Source organism: Canis lupus, chromosome 26 (assembly GCF_048164855.1).
Source record: "Canis lupus baileyi chromosome 26, mCanLup2.hap1, whole genome shotgun sequence".
Lineage (NCBI taxonomy): Eukaryota > Metazoa > Chordata > Mammalia > Carnivora > Canidae > Canis > Canis lupus.
In genome coordinates this window covers 32,206,005-32,231,911 of record NC_132863.1, presented here as the reverse complement: position 1 = coordinate 32,231,911, position 25,907 = coordinate 32,206,005, and the positions used below count along the sequence as shown (strand labels likewise).

At 44.2% G+C, this 25,907-nt stretch overlaps 1 protein-coding gene across 13 annotated transcripts in view; it reads left to right on the top strand.

The window, feature by feature from the left end:
* The window catches only part of PTPRT (protein tyrosine phosphatase receptor type T), a 1,036,563-nt gene that overhangs the window by 847,219 nt on the left and 163,437 nt on the right, over positions 1–25,907 (top strand). For 5 of the 13 annotated variants that reach the window (XM_072801054.1, XM_072801062.1, XM_072801056.1 and 2 more), the window contains 2 exons: positions 8,377–8,512; positions 20,867–20,896. In XM_072801054.1, the coding sequence (XP_072657155.1) occupies positions 8,377–8,512; positions 20,867–20,896 (166 nt within the window). Of the gene's footprint in view, positions 1–8,376; positions 8,513–20,866; positions 20,899–25,907 lie in introns of all 13 variants that reach the window. The other 8 variants (XM_072801053.1, XM_072801063.1, XM_072801058.1 and 5 more) reach the window with 2 other exon arrangements.

Here is a 25,907-nt window from a genome sequence, read left to right as displayed (position 1 = left end):
AGGGAAAGCCCAGAGATTAATAATAAAACTGAACTCAATGTGTTAAGGGCTTAGAGATGGTGGTTGATATACAAGGAAAGTGAAAAGGATGAGAGAACTTAAGTTAAAAAGGTCAAGTTTAAATATCATTTGAGCAAAGTCTGTATAATTTGGCCCATATAACAAGATTCACATGACATGTTCATCAATCCCTTCGATATTAGAATATGATATGTTGGCAAGAGGGCACTAGGGGAGATAATCTTCAAGAAAAGCGGGTATAGAATGGAGCTGCATGATACAGCGGGTGGCAGACTGAGCAGGCACAGGCATATGTACAAAGACGGCTTAAACCAGCTAATCCAGGTAAGATTCTAGATCAAAATATCAGTAAGCAATGTCTGCTGAACAACCCAGTTTAACAGCTAGCTGTCCCAGAAGCCAGCCACGTCTCTAGCTTGGTCTTGACTCTGCTGGTATTAACACACAGTGTTGGGCCTTCCTCCTAATCCACGAGTCCGGACACCCCTCAAAAGTGGTAACTTTTGAGTAGTAACAACGAGGTAAACATCATCACTTGTTCATAGGAAGCCCTTGCTGGCCCTTGGCCTGTCTGGCTTCACACCCCTCCTTTGCTCTTCTCTGGCTGGCTGGGAGTGCAGGTAACCCCTGCAGGCTCTGTCAACTGACATCTGGGTTTGGCCAATGGAAGGCATTAATTGTATAGTAAGAGAGAGGAGAAGCCTTCTTCCTCTTGGCCTCAGGTGCCTTTGGGGGCAGTGACTGTCCCCTCCATGACTCCACTTCTCCCAGAGGTCTACCAGAGTTCCAGCCTCTTTTGGGTGACTCTGACCTCTGGGCTCTGATGAAACCACCACCACCTCCTTTTTGTCTTTCCAATCTATGCTGGGTTATGGTTCCTGGTGTCAGTACCATCTGGGCTGTCTCACCATCCTCTCCTGATCTCTGTATCAGTTCTCTAGCAAATTTGCTCCATTTTACATGTTTGGAGTGGTTTCCCTTTTCCTGGTTTGGATGCTGATGGATGCAGATTTCCAGTGATTATTCCTTCCTTTAGTAAATGGTAAGGGAAAAATTCTGATTTAATCATCCAGTCTATATATTTTTTTCCTATATCAACATCTCACTTACTCTTGCGAAATATCTGGAATCCACATTTTTCCATTAAAAAAAAGTCAACAACAGCATTTGTTTCTCCCCAGGCTTCTCGCACCCCTCCTGTTTGCTACAATTTCAATCCTCAAAGACTGCCAAAGTAGTTCATGATCACAATTACAAATGCTCTCAATGCCTTGGGATGCAATTTGTAAAGTCTGGAGGCTTGAATCTAATGAAGTATCCAGATGCTTTCCTACCAACTTTTTTTTCCAATCTTGGACTTAAATTCCATCTTAAAAATAGCCTACCATTCTAAGAATTCACTTCCAGCAAAATCAAGAAGGGATATGGTGCATACCTGACTTTAGAAGAACCGGAAAGTTGCCCAGCTTCCTCATCTTTTCCCTGTTGCCTCCTCATGGCAAACCGCTCCCCGCCCCCATAACCAGAGATGTCTACAATCCTTAAAACCTTCACATAGAGGTAGCAGCTCCAAGTCAGAGTTTGAAAGGTTTTCTCCACTGGGTGCCAGAAGCATGCAAAGCCAGAGTAAAGACAGAGAAACTCTTCAAGAAAAGAAGTCATTAAAGAGACGGGGTGAACTGCCAGCACAGTCAGATCTGGGGCTAATATGCCCTTGGATAACTAAGAGAAGACTGTGAGTTTTAAAGACTGCAGCTTTTAGGAATGGTGTTCCCGAGAGCCAGCTTCCTTCCTTTACCATCAGCAATGATCACCAGCATGGGTTATGCATCCACTGGGATTCACTTGGTTTTATCAATTGCAATTAGATATTCTCTATCTGAGACTTCTATTTTTGCTCCATATCTTTATGGGGAAATTTTCTGAAGTAAAGCTATAGAATTGGGCCAATAGCCAGTGAGAGCACTTTGAGAATGAATCATTAATCCCTTGCTGCCAAATTTTGTTATTGCTGCCATTAAATCATCCAGATGTAAGCTTGATACAGACCCTGCCTGTAGGAGGAAAGTTAAGTGAATCACTGTGGGGGCTCTTCCTGCCTTCATCCTAAGGATTTGGTGAACTCAGCCAGCAGGTTGCAAGGAGGCATGTCCCCAGCACCCACAATGCACCTACAGTTTGTAGACACAGAAAACCCCTGTTACCACCTTGGAGCCAGCTCCAAAGCCATGCCATCATTATGCCATATGTGGGAGCAGTTCCTCAGAGTTTATCAAACATTTTTACCTCTTTTATTACATTTGATCCTTATAAAATCCCTGTGAACTTGGCACTTACTGCCTATTTTACAAATGAAGATATCAAATCAAATGGTGGCTAATAGCTTTGATCAAGGCCACACAACCATTTAGTGATGGAATCGGATGCAAACTCATGTATTTCTGATCTGAAACCCATTGCTTTTGACTGATCTCATAAAATCGTAGAATCTCAACCTCAAAAGGGGTATAAGAGGCCAATGTAGTCCTTCTGTATGATGGGAGAACACCAAATTTCCAGTTAGTGTCTTTCATTGTTGATGACATATTCTCCTGCCGTTATGGGTAACCTGGTGACTTGGAGGTAGACCCCATGGGAGTCCCATATCTCTAGGGGTGACAAGGAGAATGTCTCTCACCCAGAGCATTGGCATCACTGGAATCAAGGGATGCTGATTTGAGATGGGAAGCAGGATCAATAAGCAAATAAGAAAGGTCAGCATCCCATGACAGTGAGGTATTGAGGGCTTGGTTAAGCATCCAAGAAGCCCAGGAGGTGGGAATAGGTGGAGACAAAGTGGGCAGGTGAAAGGAAGGGCCATCTCTGGAACAGGACTTGGGAATCATGACTGCTTTTATGCTCCTCTCAGAATCAAAATGCTGCCTCACAGAGGCCAGGCTTGAGCCTTCATTGGATAGTGCTTCGACATAAAAACCTTTCCTTGTGTTGATCCCTGATCTACCCCTGTCACTCTACCCATTGATGTTAGCTCCAATCTTTAAAATTAAAGGACCAATCTATTCCATCTTCCACAATGGCCTTTCAACTTGTTGAAGGCAAGAATTGAGGCTCATCTGAATCTTCTATTCTCTGGGCTGAAAAGTCCTGATTCTGACTGCCATTCCTCCAAAGTCAATAATCTCTGAATTTCAATGTATACCTGAATCACAAATAGACATTTTCAAAATGCAGCTGCCAATTCATTAGATCTGGGATGGGGCCTGAGTTTCTGCATTTGTAATAAGCTCCCAGGTGATGCTGATGCTTCTAGTTTTTGGACCACACTTTGAGTGGCAAGGCTCTTTGCCTGTTTTTACCCTGGAGGTCTCTCTCAGAGGATGGAGTCAACAACTGGATAAGCCTCATCAGAGTGGTCTGACTAGATCAATTTAGTTAAGCAAAACCATTTACCCTTGGTGGATATCAGGAGTCCTTGGGGGGATATAAACTGGGATGGTTGTTTCGTAGCATGGGAGGACACAGTAGGGAAGTAAAACATGGTGACTTGGTCCTGTGTATGGAGAGGAGAAGACTTCACGAGACCAAGAGTTATCCCTTGGGCATCAGGTTCCCATGTGCAATAGTGAGTAGATAGTACACTGAAAGCCAGGTGTGAACTCTGAGCTGGAGCTAGGAGTCTGAATCCTAAGACATAGATTTCATGGCTGGGGGGGGCGGGGGGGAGCAGCTGCAACTGCTCTGAGAAGACTGGCTTAGCTTTGGGCATGCTCAGAGCTCAAAAGTTGCAGCTGGCTGGGGTATAAGGTTGAGCATCCAGCCTCATGTCAGAGACAGTAGTATCCTGTTAGCATAGGCTGAGCTCACAAGATTGTTTTTAATGACTACATGACACAGGGGACTCAAGTAGAACCTTGAAGTTTCTCCAGTTAGATAAATTTACCACCTACTGCCTAGCTGCCAGTTCTGATTTACGTGGACTATTCTCAGGCTGGTTCCCAATGGAAGGCAGAAATGAAGAGGATATATCCAAGTCCCTCCCCCTTCTCTCATTTAGCAGACTTCCATCCCAGTCCCTACTTAGTAGATAGAAGTTACCCAAGGCCAGAAACAAGGCTTTTTAGGGACTGGAGGCTGGTACTAAGGTTGACTCTCCTGAAAGGGTGGACTTGGAGCAAAAGAAACACAGCTACCATATTGATGAAGGGTTCCCAGTTCAACCTCTGAAAAGTTCCCTTGGATTTCTGGCCAATGAGTCACATGGCCAACCTTCTTCATGGACCCAGTTCAGGCAATTTCCTTTACTGCAACTCTCTCAAGGGCAGTTCATTAGAGTGTTAAGGGGGTAAGCCCGGTACACAGATCCCAGCTCCAGAACTCACTAGTTATATGGCCTTAGGCAAGTCATTTAACTTTTCTGCAAAGTTTTCTAATCTATTTGAAAGGGAAAACAAGACTAGCATCTTGTTTAGTTTTGTGAATAAATGACCTCACATATGAAAAGTATTTGGCACGTTACTTAGCACCCAGTAATGGGTCAATCCATTTAAGCTAAATTTTTAAAAAGTCATTGTAATTGGGCATCTGTTTGTTCAGGAGCTCAATTCCTACCTGAGATAGCACATCATATTGTTAGGAGGCCCCATCATAAGGCAACCCTTATGTGCTTCCCTGTAAGTCCTATCACAGGGTCTCATCTGCTCCATTGAGGACTTTGATCTAAGCCTCCTGGGCATACTCTGACTCTGAACCAGAAGCAGAGCTAGCCCATACGCTGTCTCTGTCCCTTTCTTCTTCCTCTCAGATGGAGGAACCACAGAGGAATGGTGTCTGGCCTTCAGTTCCTGAGCCATTTTCTCTATACCTGTACCACCTTTCAACACTGTTGGTATACTCCCTTTTTGAACAGAGACACAATTCCACAGTGGCTAGAGCAAATGCCCTTGAAAGGGTACTGCAATGGATATTGGGTTGGCCTTATCACAGGGCACATTCACATCCCTGTACCTGGAGTCCAGTTGGGTGAGCCAAGTATGACTCCTTCTCATAGCTTCCCTGTACAGAGTATGTGATTTCACCTCTGATGCCTGTTGGCTAAACTCCTTGAATTTGTCTAAACCACAAGGTTCTGGCCTTTCAGATAGCCTCCCTCAATCAAGGATGCTCCGTTGTTCATTCATGGTCATCACTGAAGATGCTTCATTCTAGGGTCATCTTATTTGGGGAAGAGTTTCTAATACTTATGCAAGATCTTCACTTTCCCTTGGGTATGGAGCAGTGTTTGATATGGCTGATTATTCATTCCTTCTTGAAACACTCTTCTCTTGGCTCTAGGGCACTCAGCTCTCCTGAGTTGTCCTGTTACCTGTCTGGCCACTCCTGCTATGCTTCCTATGCAGGCCTATCTTTCTCTACCCACTCACTAAGTGCTGCAGACCCTCTCTCTCTAAGCTTACTTTTCCTTTCACTTTTTATTTTTTTCCCTGGGTGGCTCCCTCAACCTCAAGCTTTTTTTACCCTTAGGATAAAAAACAAAACCTCTCATTGTGGGCCCTAATGCCCTGTGTAGATAGGCCCCGGCTGTACTCTCTAGCATCTCTCTCACCATGCTCACCCTGCTTTCTCACCCTTGTTACGCTATGTTTCTTTAATTTCTTGAATGCACCAGGCTCCTGGCCCCCTTACACAGCCTCAGCCACTGCTATTCCTTCTGCTGCTCCCACAGGCTCCTCTCATGTTCTCTACCTGGTTACAGCCTGGCCTCCCTTGGAGCTTACCCCACTGGCCACATCTTCCCACTCATGATTCATTTCTGTATAATGTGCTTTCTAAGAGCCATGTGCCTCTCTTTTCTCATCCTTAACAGATTTGAAAAGCTTACTATTATTGATTTTTGGTCCATTAATTTTATCTCCTGAGTCCCACCCACCACGCATGGTAGGCTCTTGGAGGGCAAGAACTGTGCCTCTTTCACTTACTACTGTATCACTGAACGCCTCGCATATAGTGAGTGCTTGCAATTATTTACTGAAGGAATGAAGTGTGAATCTCTCTAAGCCAAGCCAGTAACAGTGTTCTTAGGGTAATAGGATCTTCTCCAGGGCTCCTTTGCCTTTGTACCCCAGTCTCTAGAATAGGATCTCAGAGCAGACACTAAATAAAGTTTAGCTATGCCAATGAATGCTCCTGAGCTAATTTCCTTCCTCCAAAACCAAATAAAAAGGCTCTGACACAATTGAAGAAATTGTCATCTGAGATGTTCAGCTTCCTTTCATGTTTGATATGCAGTGGACTAGCCATGTCTCAGAAATCATGGCTCCAATGGGAAATGGGGGCTATGTGAAGGCTCCTTGTAACCAGCTCCCATTCTGGAATATAAGACCAGCCCTGCCAAAGAGGTGGTTTGGCTAACTCCCCCACAAACCCTCTGGGCTGTAGACAAGTTGCTAAGGCAGCCCTGGGATTTGATTAGCTGGTCTTGCCTTTAGCTGGTGAAGGGAACTGAATAAAATCCCTTATTTATAAGTCCATCCAGGAGAAGAATCTCGCATCCCACCCATAGACAGCATCGTTTGGCACATGGCACATGGGTGCTTAGTAGCAAATGAATGAATGAAGCAAAGAACTCTAGTCCACTCATCTTTATATCATTCAGCAATCATCTGTTAGCCAACAGGAGAGTGGTCTGTGCGAGACAGTGGCATTAGAGAGATGAAAACTCCCTGTTCTTGAAGACTTGCTATTCCCACTGGGGAGACTGAGCTAAGTAAACTCAGCTTGTCCCAGTTACAAGCAGTTTGGGGAGTGTGCTCTGATACAGGAAAACTCTTGACTATCTTCAACAAGAAGAAGGGATGTGTCTTTGTGCTAGATGGCTGTTCTTAAATATCAGTGAGTTTGGGGAGTCAGAATCGTAGCTTATGGGTGTTCACATCCCTTCAATTCAGCTGAGTTATGTGAACCCATGGCTGAGAAAAGAGAAATTCAATTTGGTTCCATGAGAACAAATGTGTGTGGGCAGGGATGTCATCCCTTCAGCGAAACGTTGAACGATCACAAACATTAAGAGAACACCTATTACAAGCCAGGCTTAGTGCTACCATGAGGAAACAAAGATAAAGGAGGTATAATCTCCCCCCCAGGGAGCTTGCAGACCACTGGAGGAGACAGATGGAGAAACAAATAACTAAGAATATCGGTATATTGAAGTGTGTGCTTAGTGTTACAGGGAGTTAGAATTTAGTGGAAAGAGAGGAACTGTCCCAGGGGCATAGGCAACCAGAGGAGATGCAGTCAGTGATGAAGGATCAGCTGGTGCTGATGACGCAGAAAAGCAGGGATGCGTTAGGGAGAGGATTTTGTGGATTTAAGCTGCCCCACACCAACATGGTCCCATTGGGAATGTGAATGGCAGCAAATTGAAGTGAAGGAGTTCACTCAGGGTGCTGGTAACCCCTGGGCCATGCTCCAGAAGCATTCATATAGGTGTCTGGAATGAGAAGTAGCCTCTGATCCCTGGGATGTTGCCTGATGAGGCTGGGGCTTAGGCATTTTTTGGCTACCTGGAATTGAACCAACGAGTTAGTACCAGCAGAGAATGTAGCATCAGTATTGAATTCTGGACATGGAGTTAGTCATATGTGTTTTCTGAACCCCAGGCAGTTCCCTTCAACGCACGGCATTTCTGCCGTTTGTTTCATATAAGGCACAAAACAAAATCTTTACGTTTTTACCTTTAAAAAAATCCAGTGATGTTAACCAGGTTATCTTAACACAAAGCTGCTATTTTCACCATTTGCCAGAATGAATTAAGTAGGGTTTGGGATAACTCCATGAACCTAAGAATCGAACTATAGATCCATGGTTTGATCGGAGGGACAAGTCCGTGTGAGGGATAAAACCCTCCACTTGAAGGGTTGATCTCTGGAGGATAAGGATGCCCCAGCCCAGTAGTTGTGCAGCCTTGGGCCACTCACTTCATTTCTCTGCACCTCAGTTTTTTCATCTGCAAAAAAAAAGGGGGTAGAGGGACTAGTGCTAAAAAAGATGAGATGAGATGGAATATTGTGTTTAATATTCTTAGCACAGTGCCTGGCACATAGTCAGCACTCAAGAAATGGAGCCTGGAACGAACTAGGGGTGGTGGAAGGGGAGGTGGGCAGGGGGTGGGGGTGACTGGGTGACGGGTGCTGAGGAGGCACTTGATGGGATGAGCACTGGGTGTTATTCTATATGTTGGCAAATTGAACACCAATAAAAAATAAATTTATAAAAAAATGGAACCTGATGTCATTATAATTGTTGTCTAGTCATGTGTGTAAGCCTTTTCAACATTTTTCCTCTTCTTTCCCTTCAAAGGTGCCTCCACCCAGAATTCTAACACCGTGGAACCAGAGAAGCAAGTGGACAACACCGTGAAGATGGCTGGTGTGATCGCTGGCCTCCTCATGTTCATCATCATTCTCCTGGGTGTCATGCTCACCATCAAAAGGAGGTGAGTGTCTGGTGCTGCCCTGCAGACTCTGCTGACCCCAGCTGGCCCAATACTGCAGTGTGGCCGGGCCCTTGCTCTGCTGATCACTTCTGAGCAGGGACCTTCTTCTACAAGTGTTCAAGTCCTGAAATACTTGAGCCAGCCGTGGCTTGTTGTGTTGGCATCTGAAAGGTGTGTGTTTCCTGCTTGACAAGTGGCCCAGAGACACCAGTTTCCTACAGAGCCAGTGATCCCTCCTCCGGTTGGGCCACCTCGGTGTGCCATGGGATTCCATGTGCTGAGGCTTCTCAGAGTTAACTGCTCTGCTGTACCTGGTCATGTCTCATCAGGATTACTGGGGAGCCCCAGAAATATAGATGCAGAAAAGTAATGCTTCACCCTTTTTGCCTTTACTCACCCTGATTTCTCATTGGTCCACCAGCAGCATCCCAAGCTGACCCCTGCATGGCAGAGATAAAGCCTCCCGTGGTGTCTGGAATGAGTGTGTTAGCCCCAAGGGAAGGTTCCTTCCTCCTCTACATCCCATAAGACCTTCCCTGCTAGATGGTTGCTACTTGTTATTTCTCAACAAGATGTCCTTTTGGGTCCATTAACACAGTTATCGCCTGTTGCATTGCTCATGAAAGCCAGGGTATAGACCTCCTCTTCATCCCCAAATCCCCAAGATTCACCACACTGACATCTTCTGTTTATCAGACATTCACAAGGCTTGAGGATAACACAAGAGAATTGCAGAGAGGGCAAGGAACCATTCATCTGGGAAAGCTGATGCAAATCAGCTGTCAGTGTCTCAGGATACAAAGTTATTCCTCCAAACAGAGAGTCCCAGAGCCCACCTCTCCTTGACCCCTGGACTGGCATCCTGTTTCCATGCCTAAGACCCACCTCCGTGTGTTGTCAGTCTCAACATGGCTGTCCCAGCCTTGGTCTCCACCTTCCCATTCCCCTAGTTGGCCAGAGCAAACAAAACATTTTTCTACATTGTGACATTGTGTGCTGCAGCATGCCCTGCTCCCAGCTTGAAAATACTTTTACATCATTAAACGAACCAGTTAGCCCCTGGGTCTAAAGCTCTGCTTGTTTGGTCCCTCACAGAGTTTAGGACAAGCCCAGTAACAAGGACCAGAGACTTGCTTCCCTTCTGTGGGAGGAAAAGCGCTCATGAAATTTGTTTCCTACCATAGCAAAGAAACAGAATGTCCTAAATACATGCTCCAGCTTCTACCTAAGGAGTCCCATGTATATAAATGCAAAAAGCTTTTTTTTAAATCCCACTTTCCAGTGTTCAGTGAGTCAGAAATACTGGGGTTCCCACGATACATGCAGTCAGCCTTCTCTTAGCCATTTTGGCACCAGAATAGCCTTGTGTCTTTCATGACTCTGTTCTGAATCAGCCAGTCCTCCCTCCGGCCAGGACATCTGTTGGTAGGACCTTGTCCTTTCTTGATATCCTCTAACAGGCTCCTCAGGCTCTCAGCAGAATGACTGGGGAGTTACGGTTCTTATCCAACTACTGATTTTCTGGTCGGAGAGGGGGAAGGGAAAGTACAATATTAATAAGGGAACAAGAGCCCCTAAAGCATTAAGGACAGCACTGCATTATCATATCCTCATCATCCATAAGACCACATTGTAGATCTCGTTGATAAGTCAGCTGCTATTAGATGAAGTCAAACATGAAGTCTGGTTTCTCTGGGGGCAGTCAGCACGTGTAAGATTTCTGACATGTTTCTTAGAATCACAGCCGCATTAGAGGCAGAGGTGAGTTTGGGATTGTCTACCTGGAAAAAGTAACCAATTTAACAGAATTGCATTCCTCTCTGATAGACCTGAAATGTTCTCATTCTTTGCCACTGATTTGTAAGTCAGATAAGCTCTTCCAATTTTGCTCTTTCTAAAGCCTGGCTTAACCCACGTCACCATCGTCTGTGAGCTTGTGAAGAAATTTCACTTCCTTCTCTATAGCTATTTCTGCAATGTGTGACTTTTCGGGAGGGAGGAATGGGCTCTCTGTTTCCAGGGTGGGAACGAGTATAAAGTGAGTCCTTCGTGTGGTTTTAACCTCTACTGCATATCTTCATCATCTCTCACCTCTATCAAAACCATCCATCAGACCCAACCAATAGGAGTCACATGATCACCATTTGTCCCCCAAGAGACAAATCTGAGATGTTGTGGCAGCAGGGAGGGGTGGGCCAGGGTGGAGGCTGGTCACTGTTTGCATACACGTATCTCTTGGAGAAAAGAAGAGAAAAGGAAAATAAGACCTAGTTGGTAGTAATAATTTACAGATTGGTACAGAGCAAGGAAAGAAAAAGAGAACGTATAGATCTGCACTCTTTCCAGTAACCTACAGTGTCTTCTGATGGCAAGAGATGCTCCTAAAGGATAGTGAAGCGTTTGGTGAGCTCTCATAGCTCCTCTAACTCCAGCCCCATATAGAAGTATGGGGAAAACTTCATTGTTTGAGTTAGTCACTAATTTACTGCTGGCCTGAATGCTTTCAGCAGCTACCTAAAAGGAAGAGGTATTAAAGGAAAAGAAACTCTGGAATAATAGGCAGATCATCATAACTCAGGATCCTAGTGTCAGCATCTCTTCAGGGTTCCAGCATGACCTAGAGCTAGTTCCTGGTTGCAGGAACTCTCAGAAGTCACATCACAGAATCCCGATGTACCCCCTCCCCTGATTTGAGCTGGGTCTAACTTCCTCATCTCTATGGATATGGGAGTGGTGGATTTATGTTTTCTCTGCTCCTAAGGGATTCTTCTGCTCAGAAACTTCCCCCAAGCTGCAGCCAGATGTTTCAGTATACCTAAGATGTCCCCAGATTCTCCCTGCAGGGTTCATCATCACTGGCCTTGGGGCTTCCCTGTGACTCTCCAAAGAGTCCTTCTCTTGCTGTTAGGTGTTTTCTTTTGTGATGCTGAACTAGAAAGGAACAGAGAATGGGCTAGAGAGACAGAGGACCAAGGGAAGGACTTAATGAAAGAAGCTAAATCAATTGTTTTGTTGCTTGGTTGCTCTGTAATGGATAGAGGAGATATTGAGAAATGTAAGGTTGCAGAAGGGGATATGAAATGTTGGTGGGTGATTCAAACAGGATTTGCAAAAGATACAAGTTAAAATATTTTTTGTAGTACCTTTGGCTGTTTGGAGAGGGTTTCTTTGAATGCAGGCCAATGCAGAATCAGAGCTACATGGAGATGGAGGATTATGTGTGCATTATAAGAAAGGAACCTGGAGCTCCTATCTGATACAATTCATAACCAAGATATTGAATATTGGCTGGGTAATGGCTCCATCCTTTATTCCCAGTTCTCTTGATCAAGATCTAGAACATCTGGACCTCAGAATGTTCTAGAATGCATTTCTGTATGCCATTATGTAATAGAACATACCACCTTTTCATGACTACCCTGTTGAGCTCTGAAATAGAGAGAGACTCATTACTATACTCCTGGTCATCTTCCCTGGTCTCCTCCCTCTAGAAGTGCTGGACATCCTTTCTCAAAGGAGTATACAGCCAAAGGGCTGCTAGGCCACCCCTCTGGGCCCTTGGCTTACTACTATGGGGCTCTTGCTGCCTTCGATGAAAATTAAAATAGAAAACTCAAGCCTTAGTGCCTTAACCTTGATGTTTGAAGGTGTTTATTAACTACTCACATATGGGAAATTCTACGTTTTAATATAGGATATATACATACGTGTGCATGCTCCCAAGCTTCACATAGTCCTAATTTATTCCTTGGGACACACTTCTTGAAGTCCGAGCATGGTCTTCCAAGGCTTAAGGCATAGCCATTTACTTTTACGTGGGGAAGTACTGGCACCAGGTAAAGCAGGATTCTTTGGTAGATTTGTACCCCAAGACTTGTCTGGATCTTATGTTAACCTTTCCATTCCTTTTCGCTTTTCAAATGGAAACTGAACAATTTTTAGGGAGACTTTTTTTTTTTTAATTCATGAGACACAGAGAGAGGCAGAGACATAGGCAGAGAGAGAAGCAGGCTCCCTGTGGGCAGTCTACTGCAGGACTTACTTGATCCTAGGACCACAGTATCACAACCTGAGCCAAAGACAAATGCTCAACCACTGAGCCACCCAGGTGCCCTTGGGGAGACCTTTTTGAAGTCAGGCCCCACACATGGTTCTAGCCACCTCCATCTCCCCTCATCCTTCTCCTGCCCAGCTCTTCCTGGTTCAGCATCATGCCAACCATGCATTGTCTGTCCAAATAGTAACGTTTCCAAGAGTGAATTTGGAGTGTCTTGAGTTTGAACTATGAGAACCTACTTTGAGAACAATGTGCGTCTCTTGGTGTACTTTGATTCTCTGTGACTTGGGTCTGCCCCAGTAGCTCCCAGTCTCATGAGTACAGACATCTTTTTGCTGTGGACAGGGAAGCAGAAACACCAGGTCCAAATCTTTATAGTTCCATTTGTTTGCTGTTAGCCTTGGAGAAACAACAAAACTCAGGCTTTACTTTCATGACTATGAGATGTGGCTAATCCTATGGGGTTGTTCTGAAGATCAAGTGAGCTAATGGTTGGGTCAGGCTTCATTTCCTATACCAACCTAAGAGATCATAATGCATGATATCAACAGGGACATTCATCTCTCACATGGCCATCAACTCTACCAACCCAGCTCCAAACCCACTGCTAATATGCTAAGGGCAGTGCTGCAATCAATACACACATTAACCTAATTTGTACCTAACCTAATTTTCCATTTAAACTGTCCCCATATTGTGATTTTAATACTACAAATAACCATAGAAGGGTAATTGTTGATACTCCCCCCATTTTTTTTTTTTGAGAATTGGAAACCAAAGTTCAAAAAGTTTTGTGAGTTGCCCAAGACCTTGGAGAATCAAAACACAAACGTGGGCTCTGTGACTGTAGAGAGTCAACTGAAGGCTGGTAACTTCTGTCAGTCCATGGAGACTGGTAGAAAATAAGTGAATCCTGGAATAGGAAACAGGTGACCCAGGTCCAGGTATCATTTGCTACTACTCTATGCTGTTGTGCACACTGTTGTCCTGAAGCAAATGTCAGACATTTGTCTTCACCTACAAGCCTCCTGCTACTCTGTAAGCCTAAGCCCCAAGTTCATCCAAGTAGGACTTCCAAATATTTCCTCTTCCTTGAGTCTTTCCACAAGTCCCTGTCCCTACTCTGCTGTATGCCAAAGTCTTCATGTGTGAATGCATCCACTAGGTGGTTGTAGTTTTGCTGCCCTTGAAATGGAAATGGCCCAGGAGGGCAGGATCTTCCTCTTTAGTCTTTTCTCACCAGAGCTTCACTGCTTGTATCATCTGCCTCTGGACATCTGCCTTGAAAATCCCTTGAGGTTTTCATGGTCATAGCCCCAATCATCACCTGCCCACCAACCTGCTCATGATCCTATGTCCCCATCTTAGTGACAGGTACTACCTCTCATTCCACCAGCCACACTGATGGGGTTGTATCACCCTGATTCTTCTGAACCTGCACCTTTACCTTCCCTTGGTCACATCCTTCCCTCCCTCCCTCCACCACTCCTTCCATGGTACAGGCTGCTATAGCTCTATCACATGAGTCTCCTCCCCAGCCCCAACCCTCCTGCGCACCCTCTGCAGTGCAGCCAGAGTGATGTTTCATAAATGAAACTTGTCCTCCCAGACATACCGTCTAAGATCTTTTGATGGCTTCTCCTCCCTCTAACAACAGTTTATGGAGGTAGAGATGAGAGAAGAAGCATATGGTTTTGGTCATCTGGAGAATTTTGTCAAGCTACACTGTCTCCCTGCTCACAGTCATTTTGGCAGATTTCTTGAGGTCTTACTCCACTCCTATACCTTCGCTTATGAAGTCTTTTCCTCATTCAATGCCTGTGGTCCTCAGTTCCATGTGACCAGATTCTACCCCTGTTTATAGCCTAATTCAAAATCCACCTTCTCCAGTAAACCTTTCCTGACCTCCAATCGAGGCACAATCTCTTCACCATCTGGATCCCCTCTATGAAGATCTGTGCTATATCCTGTTATATTTGTCATTTGTATTCATATCTTATCTTCTGCACTAGACCATCAGCTGCCCATTCTGATTCATTCTTATCACAAATGTGCCATGCGGATACTGGGGATTCCCTAAAAACATGTTGAACGGAGGAGCCCAGTAAAATTAGAACAGATGGGGCCCACGATTAACACTCCATCTCTTGGGCAGGGAAACTTCCCTCAGAACACAGACCCAAATAGCAGCAGGGAGCATCAAGAGTAAACCCAGTCCTGTGGGGAGGGTATAAGGCTGGAAAGGCAGCATAGGACAGATATAGCATGGTCTGAGCCTTCAGGGAACATGCTGTCTTTCCAGGGGGAAAAAGTGAGACAATAGGAAAAGAGAAGTTCTGGGTCAGCCAAAGAGGCAATGCCACTCTGAGATTATAGTATATGCTACAGATCACAAAACTGAAATGTGGAATTTAAGGAAATTGCCCCAAAACACATAGCCAATAAGTGGCAGAGCTGGGTCTGAAATTTTGCCAATCTGATAATGGATGCTACACTTTTAAACACCATCTCGCCTGAATGAAATATAAAACAGGACTTGCTGAGATGCTGAATTGTATGACAAAATTTTCAGTGGTTCGTTGAGGTGGAAAAGCAGCCCAGATTAAGTGTGTCATGCTGGCTGTTTTGGCCACTCCATTCTAAAGGGCTCCTTGCTCCACACGCTGAAAAGTGAATCCTGTTTGTGCTCACTCAGGTAGCCACTCAAACTACAACCTGGGAAGACCTCCTCAGTATGCTTACATTTAATCCCCTACTGACTCACCTTTCACATTCAATTCTCCTTCCCCATAGCCATTATGAGATGGGCCCCGCAACATCTCTTGTTTAGACTCCTGCAGTAGCATTCATGACCCCAATCCCTCTTTCCCTCCAAGTTTCTTCTCACACTCCTGACAGAATCATTCATCTAGAAAAAGTATTTGGCCACTGGGTTCACCCTATGGCTTGTGGTACTGAGACTAAGTCCTTCAGCTCTTTGGGAACTAGGCTCTGCCAATATTTTGACATTCTCACCTTGCTAACTGACCTCTCATTCCACAGAGAGTTCCATCTTTTTTTTTAAAAAAGATTTTATTTCTTTATGAGAGAGAGAGAGAGAGAGAAAGAGAGGCAGAGACACAGGCAGAGGGAGAAGCAGGCTCTATGCAGGGAGCCTGACATGGGACTTGATCCCGGGTCTCCAGGATCAGGCCCTGGGATTAAGGCAGCGCTAAACCATGAGCCACCCAGGCTGCCCTGGAGAGTTCCATCTGCCTGGAAGTACCCCCTCCTCCTCCATCCATCTAGATGCTCCTTGACTTTACAACTCAAGCATCGTAGACTCTAGGCCACCTTATTTGTCCCGCTGCCCACTCTTATCCCTGGATATGGTCCTACTGCTCCCTGTGTTGCTGCTTCATGCCACTTATCACTCCAGAAGACAGTATAGCATAGTGGTTATTCATGCAGGCTTCTAGAGTCCTATTGCTTGCATTCTTATTCCTGCCATGCCACTTACCAACTATTTCAATTTGAGTAAGTTATCTAACATCTCTGAGCTTCACTTTCCTCATCCATAAAACAGGGATAATAATTCTGCATAGTGAGGATTAAGTAAAATAGTCTACATGGTGTGCTAACACAGTACCTGGCACATAAGTGACATCCTGCTAAGTGGTAGCTCTTATTACTATCTGTTTTACAAGTTTCTTATCTGGCTCTCCCATCAGACTTGGGTTGGATCAAGATCTTATTTGTCTTTCTATCTCTGGAACTCAGCAGGGACAGGCATATGGTAAGCCTTTGAGAAGTGTTCATTGAATTGATGATGGAAAGATGGATGAGTGGATAATGAATGGATTGTTGGATGAAAGGGTAATTGAGTGCATGGATGAGCAGATGAGTGGGTGGGTTTATAGGATAGATGGATAACTGTGTGGATAAATTGCTAAGTGGATAGGTGGATGGATGGTTAGATGGATGGAGGGATGGATGGTTGGATGCATGCATGCATGCAGAGATGGACGCTTGGGTGGATAGAAGGGTGGATGAGTGGGTTTATGAGTTAGATGGATGGGTAGATGGTCAAATGGATAGATCAATGGGTAGATGGTCAAATGGATCTTAAGTAGATCACTTAGTCCTGTTTAAATAGTATGGAACAAAGGAAAGCTGTGCCTCAAGTCAGCCTTGTCAGCCAGCTGAGAAGATTCTGCAATATGTGATTTATTAAGTTTGGGGTTTTTTGGTTTTTTTCTAAGCACAGCTGTCTTCCTGCTCAAGATTTTTGGTCTCAGGCAATCTGTTACTTGCAATATCACTGTATCCTTGTAAATTTAGACCTTCGGTAAATCTTCTTTAAGCCTGAGAGAAAACACACGTGTATACTGTGTTTTGGCCACACAGTAAAGAACTGTAATCCTTGCCCTGGAAGACTTGGCAATATAATTGGGAAAAGATACTCAATTAATAGAGGTTTGTCAGTTGTTGTTCTTCTGGAGTTGCCTGGAAGCTGGGTCAGAATGACACTGGCTTTTGGTGACAACCAGGATAATTCAGAAAAACTACTTGGAAGAGGTGGTTTGAAGATAAGGAAGCATATTGTTATGAGTAGGTGGCCCAGGCAAAGGTGAATCCTGATGGTTGAAAGCAGAAAAGCCAGAAGGTCTAAAATACTGAGTGCAGCCTGGGCCCCAAGAGCACAGCCTGGGGCTGTTGATGGCAAGGACATGTGGCTCAGGGTGGAGGCCTTGCACATGGTCCAAAACTACGCAAGGCAATAGACCTAGTAGGAGTGACCCCTTAGAGCCTCAGATTCCTCAACCAAAAGTGATAACAGTAATACCTGTACCATGGAGTTGTAGGGAGGATTAAGAGATTTAAGGCATGTGTCATCTCAATGCCAGTCCCACTGTGTTGCTCTCATGTATCTATTTTCTTCCTTCTTCATAGGGAGCACAGGCTAGTGGTCTACAACATGAGCCTTAGATCCATGTTGCTGTCAAATCCAGTTACTAGCTGCATGATCTTAGACAAATTACATAACCTTCTTTGCAACAGTTTCCTCCTCTGAAAAGTGGGGATGATAATAATTAATACACATCTGTCAGGGTAGTTGTGAGGAATACTTGAGTTAATATATGAGAGCCTAGGACAATACATGACAGATAGTAAGTGCTCCATAAATCCCTTTTTTTTTCTTCTTATTTTAGTACTATTTTTAACATTCCTAAAGAGGTGAACACTTTGTTCCTGGTCACCAGAGTGAGAAGCAGCAAGCCTTGTATCTGTAGATGAGGCAGGGACATAAACTCCCCTTTATTGAGTTAGATGGATGGGTAGATGGTCAAATGGATAGATCAATGGGTAGATGGTCAAATGGATCTTAAGTAGATCACTTAGTCCTGTTTAAATAGTATGGAACAAAGGAAAGCTGTGCCTCAAGTCAGCCTTGTCAGCCAGCTGAGAAGAAGATTCTGCAATATGTGATTTATTAAGTTTGGAGTTTTGGGGTTTTTTCTAAGCACAGCTGTCTTCCTGCTCAAGATTTTTAAGCACTACTAATGTCAGATGTTTAGATTAATAGATTAGAGCCAAATTTCTCCCTAATAGATTAGATTTATATGATTTACTTAAAATACTTTATATATTCTATGTCATATATAATTTGCATGATTTAGATTAATCTAATGTTAATGGCCACAGTGACTCTTGGGAATATTATTACCTCCAACCTTGATGTGGAGAGACTGAGACTCAGAGATACCCAAAGCCATGCAGTTAGCAAGCAGTGGTGTTAGGATGCTAAGACATCATATTTCCACGCCTCAAAGCTATTGAGGCTGGCAGTTATCCATGCCATTCACCTTGGTACATGGATCAGGAAACAGGTCCAGAGGAAGGAATTAACTTGTCCAAGATGTCACAGTGAGCAAGTGAAAGCTGGGATCAGAACCCTGCCCTCTTGAATCTCAGCCCACTGTTCTTGACAATATGGAGAACATAAGTATCTTTAAGTCTTCATAAAATGGAACCCTAGCTTTCTTCCCCCAAGGAATCCCACTTCTAGGCACTGGGCCACAGAACCAGCCATGAAGGAGAAGAACTGTCTCCTTATAGCGTGAATCTGTATGTTTGGTGAAGGGGATTTGGTGAACTGCATGGGCTCTTCCAACTCCCACCCATCAAAGCATGGCATTCCTCACCCCTTTTATCATCCAGGGTCACTGTTCCTTTGACCCAAGATGTTGAACAGTTTTATGAGTGACCAGATTTTACTGCATTGTGGCTCATTTTCCCCATCTCATCTTCCCAAGGAGTCATGGGGCTTCCTTCCTGCCATGACTTCTTAGCTCTCAGCATTACCTTCTTCTGGAGCTAGAGTTGGGCTTTTCTGATGAATAAGAGAAAGCCTAGAGGTGGCCCTGCCTAGGGGACTTTGGCTACTTCCTACTTGAAAGGGAGAAATTTGAGGCTCTAAGGACATGTTCCCACACTGCAGATATAAAGACTGCATCTTCCTGAGCCAAGCAAACTGGGATAACAATTGCAAATAACCAAACAACTCAAGAGGCAAGAGAACTATTCTTGCCTATTCAGATAGATATTTGGGTACCTTAATTATCAGCAATTTTTTCTCAATCCACAAATGTATCAGTTATTGTCAGTGTGACTAAGTCTGTAAGATAAAAGCATTCCTATTTATTCCCTATAAAATACAAAAAAAAGTTATAACAAAAGGAATGTTGTGGACTTATTTGAGTTTTTTATTGTTCAGAAGCCAAGAGCTAGACAGTACATTGTGGGAAGAGAATTCAGGTAGTGATTTTTCAAGCTTTCTTTTGGAGAATGGGATTCTTAGTCATGTGAAATTTCAAATTATAAAACATAAAAAAATGGAGGGAGTGCCTGGGTGGCTCAGTGGTTGAGCATCTTCCTTTGGCTCAGGTCATGATCCCAGAGTCCTGGGATTGAGTTCAGCATCAGGCTTCTGCAGGGAGAATGCCTCTCCCTCTGTCTATGTCTCTGCCTTTCTCTGTGTGTCTCTCGTGAATAAATAAATCTTTTTTTTTTTTTTAATGGAGAAGTGCTGTCTTTTGTGGATGGTGGGTGACCAGCAGTCCTACCTACTCAGTTTCCCACCCTCCCACTTCAGTGAGGCTACCTTGCAGAACCCTCAGGATCCTACAAGCACAGTTTGAAAACTAATGATCTAGTTCAACTCATATGAGAATCAGAAAGGAAATAAAGGCAGAGAGAATTTATTCAAGTTGTAGTCTGTTCAAATTGAAGGTCAGAATTCCTTTCTCTTAGTGCAGTTCTCTTTAATGATGAAGTTTGAATTTTTTCTGATTACTGATATATAACAAATATGAAATTTGGTGACTTATTTTTCTTATTTATCTGTGCTTTGGTCAGGGCTTGAAGGGAATGACTTGTTTTGTTCCATGATACCAAGGATCCCCATTGACATATCCAACTGGCAGAGGCTGACTGGATGTCTCTCTTTATGCAGGATTTGTGTCTCTCCACTTGGCTTTTGGTCTTGGTCTTTTCAGGATGGCAACTTCAGGATACTTGGACTTCTTTCATAGACAGGGTTCCAACTGAGAGTTCTGAAAACCCAGCAAGAGCTACACATCTTCTTTCTGACATATCCTAGAAAGTCTCAGAATGTCATTCCTACCACATCCTGCTGGTCACATAGGATCAGTCCTGGTTCAGTGTGGGAAGGCACTACATATACACATGTGTACTGGGAAGTGTGGGTCATAGGGGAGCCATCTTGATTGCTTAGCTACCAATTACCTTACTTTTGGTATGAGCTTACTAAATAGGTTCTGATGTGTTTTGACCTGAAACAGAGAACACAGAAGTCATTATGGTTTTCCTTGGGTCATAAGAGCACTATCATGAAGAGTGGTTGAATAGTTCTAGAAGTCCACAAAAGTCTGACCCAGGACCAAAAAAAGGCAGAAGGAACCTAGCTTTAGTTGACTGTAAAAAAAAAAAAAAAAGAAAGAAAGAACTTTCAAACAACTAAACCAGCCAACATTAGACATGGCTTTCTCTGCATGAGTAGTGAATTTCTCCATCATAAGAGAGGTCTCTCTCACTCCTTCTACCACTGGAAGTATCTGATTCTCAGCAAAGATAATTAGTAGAGAAACTTGCATCTCCTTGAGCATTGGGATGCTGAAATACTATGTGCATTTCTAAGAATCAAGATTTCATATAAATCTAATTCTTGTTTGTTTGTCTTTTCTTTTTCCCCCTTTTTGGACATTTCCTTCATCTGACTGCCCATCAATATATAGAAGAAATGCTTATTCCTACTCCTATTACTTGTAAGTATCGACCCGGGGAAACTTTGCTTCGTGCCCTGTGAGGGAACCTGTAGCATGCATTTCCTGCACCAACCAAGTGTCTGTTGGTTTCTCATACTCACTTCTGTCTAAGTCATCTGTAGCCCCAAAGTTTTTATTTCACATAGATGTTTTCCATTTGAAAATGTACTACCATTGTTTACATCTGTTATGTTTCTGCCATCTTGGATTCCCCCCCCCCCCCCCCACACTTTTGGAGATGTGAAGGGCTATTTCTCCTTTGGCAGTGTAATTTTCTTATTAGAAATCCCCAGATTTCAGTAAGAGGTCAGCTTAATCCCCCTGCAGGACTTGCAAACATAAAACAGAATCACCATTCTCAGCAACATCAGAGCCCATTGGTATCTACTTGGGAAATGTGTAGCCTCGAGGGACTCAAAGATTAGAAAGAAATTCATTGGTTGTCTCCACTGTTTCAGTAAGTCTACAGGGAACCATGACTTTACCTAGAACCAGCTTAACAGGTAAAAGAAACATCCAAGGTCTTTGCTTTGCACTGGAATGATCACAGTGTGGGGTTTGGCATTAGTTATCTCATGTTGTCAATGCATTTTGTTGGTAGTTATAGCTGGCCTGTTGCCTGTTAATTTTTTTGCACTTTCTAAATAAAGGGGATGATTTTTCTCATAATTAAACCAGAAATTTTGAAAACACAAAGGTAAAGGGGATAAAACTCCATAAACAGATCTTTGGTAATGAAAAGTTAAGAAAACCACTGAAGTAGCTCCATATCTGTAATATGCATTCCCCATGTTTGAAAATTGATGTCCAGAGAAGTATGTGAAATCACACGTCCAGTGGGATTAAAACCCAGGACATCTGGCTTCTGGTAAAAGTGTATTGTCCGTCATTCCATGTCTTGCTTCACCCTTGGCACACCCAGCCTTATGAGGGAAGCCATGTCTGCTAGTGACATCTGCTGAAGCCTTCACTGGTGAGGATGGACCAGCAAAAGGCTATCCCACTCCCTCTGCTCAGTGTTTGGGTCCTACTCAATAGGCCATGCAATAAGCAGATAAGATTCTAGTACTACTGCCATTATATTATATAGGAACCAATGGACTCCCACCACCAACACTGAAAGTACCAGAGAACTTGCTTCATTTGTTCATTCATCCATTCATTTGATAAACATGCATTGAACATGGTCATTATGTTCCAGACACTATGGATAGAGAGATAGCCAGGACTTTGAGCCCCACCCTCCTAGAGTTTAAGCTCCTTTGGGAACTAGCATAAAACCAAATACTTGAAAATGTCAGCTGAGGGTGCCTATGTATACTGTGGCATAGGAGAATTTGCTTGGGTGACTAGTTTTTAATGGGGTAGGGGATAGTTATCAGTGTTTATAGAAATGGATTTACCCACTGCTGAAGAAATAAGAATTCTAAGCAGAGGGAACAGCATCTGCAAAGGCATAGAGGTTACAACAATATGGGGTTTTGTTGCTGTGGTAGAAGGAGAATGAGTTTTAGGAGTCTGAAGCTCTGGGTGCAAGTCACATGTTTGTCACTCATCAGCTATGAAGCCTTTAGAAAATCTTCTGAACTCCTTGAGCCTTATTTCTCTTAACCCCAAAATAGGGGTAATAGTGCCTAACTCAGGGAATGAGGGATTTTGTAAAATGCCTGGCACAAAGTTGGCACTCAATGGTTACTTTTCTCTCTTTCCCCCTTCAGGAAACCATAAGAAGTCAGAACAGTAGTGTTGGCCCCTAGAAGCATCTCTGGTCTTCCAGAGGTTCTTCTGGCATCATAGTTCCACAATAGGTCTGGGCATACAGTGATCCATTACAGCCTCTGGGCACCTCGCCTCCTGCATCAGTTAGCCAGTGTGCTTATTAGCACTATCTTTGGATGCCCACTGTGCTGAGTACTATGGTGGAATCAAAGATGAAGAATGTGATGAAAGTGTAGAAGACAGACACTCAAGTGCTTGTAGTTCAAGGTGATAAACCGAGGTCTTTGGGTTGTGCAAACTTAAGAGTTCTAAGTCACAGATCTTAGAGTGTGAAAGTGATGTCAGCTCAGAAACTGACCATGGTGAATGATTCAGAGGAGGAGAAGAACTGGCATAGCAGATAGAGAGGTAGAAGGAGAACCTTAAGGACCAAGAGGAGAAGCCATTGCAGAAGGCAGACTTGACAGTGGAGGTGCTGCAGAGAGATGGGAGTGGAGAGCATGGGCACCGGCCTTCCATCTAACCATCAGAAGTCATTTGTGCAGGTCTTGGGGTGGGTTGAGGGGAGGAAGGTAGCCTAGGGCCTGGGAGGAGGAGGATACTTCTCTTTAACCCCTGGGCCCTAGAACAGAGGAGAGCATGAGAGTGGCTCCTTGAAGGATCCAAAAGTGCTGGGCACTTGTATAGTAAAGGAAGGAAGAAGCCAGAAGATGCTGGTGGCTGTGGAAGGGAAAGTCCAGGGGCAGAGTGTTTGGGGATAGGGAGCAGCCCTGGAGGGGAGGCTCGACAGGTTCTGTGAGACCATTGCATGGTTCTATAAGAGGATTGCAAGATGCATGTAGATGGGAGAAAAGGAAACAGAAGGGAAATGCTGACCACCATCATTTCCAGATTCCCCCGAGTCTTAGGTATTAACTCTGAGTGTGTGCCTTCAACCCCCTCTCCTCCAAGGGTAGTCCATAGACCAGCAGCATTGGCCATTACCTGGAGCTTGCTAGAACCGCAGCACAAGGGTCCCAAGTTGCACCTATTGAATCAGAACCTGCATTGTAGATGCAATGTAGTCAAGAGCCCTAGGTGACTCGCGGGCACATGAAACTTTGAGACTTTCCAGACTTTCTGACTTAGCCAGAGTCTCAGTTGTCTTGTCTATAAAAAGGAAAAGCAATACCCTCCCCCAGGGGTTGGGGAGCCACCTGGTTCCTCTCTAAGTCCTAGAATCTTCTATGAAAGAGAAATCCTCCAACACACTTTCGCTGAATAATTATTTCAGTGAAATCCACATTTATCCATTCAACAGGTATATGTGGGGTTCCCACTTATGTGCCAGGCACTGGTCCTAACTGGCATGTAAGAGCACAACAAATGAAACTCCCTGCCCATGTGAAGCTTTTTAGTAGAGGAGATTGAGGATAAACAACATGATAAGAAAGGTAGCATAAATGTTAGGGAATGGTCAAGAGAACTGAGGGAAAAAAAGATAAACCAGGAAAGAGGATCTAAAGTGTGAGTAGAGAAGGAGCAGAGGAATTTATTTTTCCCCAAAACAAAGAGGCCCTCAAGGGCTCTCCTCCCACTGAAAGATCCTATGCACAAAATCAGCAGTCCACAAATTTTTTTCCATAAGGAGTTAGTAGTAAATATTTTTGGCTTTGTGGGCATATGGTCTCTGTTGCGTCTACTCTGCTGTTGTAACAGGAAAGCAGCCATAGATGATGTGCAAGTGAATGAGTATGAATGTATTTCAATTAAAAAATTATTTTAAAAAATCAAATAGCGGGCTAGATTTGTCCTGAGGGCCACAGTTGGCCAATCCCCACCCTAGGCTTTGAGACAGGAGGAAGATGGGAGTTCAAGAGCCATCCTGTTTTATGAGCTCGTTCAGTGTGCTGCACCGTATGTTTGCTGTTGCAGACACAAAGGTGAATAAGGCACACCTGAACCAGTTGAGAAGTGGGCAGAAGTTGATGGGAGTTACCAGTTGGTAGCTATTACAGGCCAGGCTCATCTAATGCTTGCAGAAAGCCCTGCAAGATACATGTGGCTGTGTTGAGTCTATGTAGACATTGAGACTGAGGTGTGAGGGCTTGTCTAGCTCCATAGGCAGGATGTTGCAGGGTGAAGGTTTGAATCCACGACCATGTGGCCCCAAGCCCTGCCCATCTGTCTCACTAAACCCTGTTCTTCAGAGGATGGAAGGGCTCTCACCTCGATCATGTGCTGGGACAAGCCCTTGGCCAGGCTTCAAGAGAGCCAGGATCCAAAGGCAAATTTGCCTGTCTGCAGAAACTCAGTTCCATGCATGGACATCAGGGCCTTGCTAGGGACAGGAAGTGGTAGCTATCCCTGACTGGCCAGGAGGCCCTTGAGGCAGTTCTGTATTTGCTGTCTTGCAGATTTGCTGCCCCGTGAGAGCTGAGAGCACCAGGCTGCCAGGTCAAAGGTAGCCTGAAGAGTGCCCCAAAGAGTGCTAATAACCAGGATACACAGAGCTATAGATCAAAGGAACTGAGACCTAGAGGCAGAGGAGAGTCTAGAATGGGGCCCTTCTCTGTCTAGCACATACTAACAAGCAAAAAATAGGAAAATAATGTGGGCGTTGGTGTCAGACCTAGATCACAGTTCTATTGTTACTTCTACCAGACTGCCCAGACCTTGAACAATCAGGGAACCACTCTGAGCCTCAGTTTCTTCATCTGCCTTGTGGTGATAACAACAGTGACGCCCCAGAGTTTTTGCAAGGAGTGGTAAGAGACAATGGAGGTCGTTTATAAATAGCAGCTATGATTCCTCACATTCTGAGCTGACAGAAATGCTTCTCTAGAGTGCCCTTTTGTCTTTCTATAGCAAAGAAACACCCCCACAACTTCAGTGCCTGCTTTTTAAAAGGATATTAGGAGTTGGCATGTGTTCACGGGTTAATTTATCTCAAGGTGTGTGATGGGCACAGTAATTGTTTCAAACAGAGACATTTTAGTGTAGTAGTTCTTGAAAAGGCACTAAGATGTTTATTTACCAACTGTTCAGGCAGAGAGAGAGAGAGAGAGAGCACACTTAACAGTCTCACTTAGCCTCGGATAAATGTGATACAAGTATCCTGGAGGCGGAAAATGGTGACCTGGGCTGGGTCCTATCTGCAGACACTCAGGAACTCTTGGGTTTTTCCCATATCCTTTTTATCTCTCCCCATTGCAGCATGTTTGGATCCTACATCTACCCTTCAAGGTCCAGGTATGACAGTGCCTCCTACAGGAAATCTTCCCTGATTCTCTCCACCTGCAGGAATAGGCCT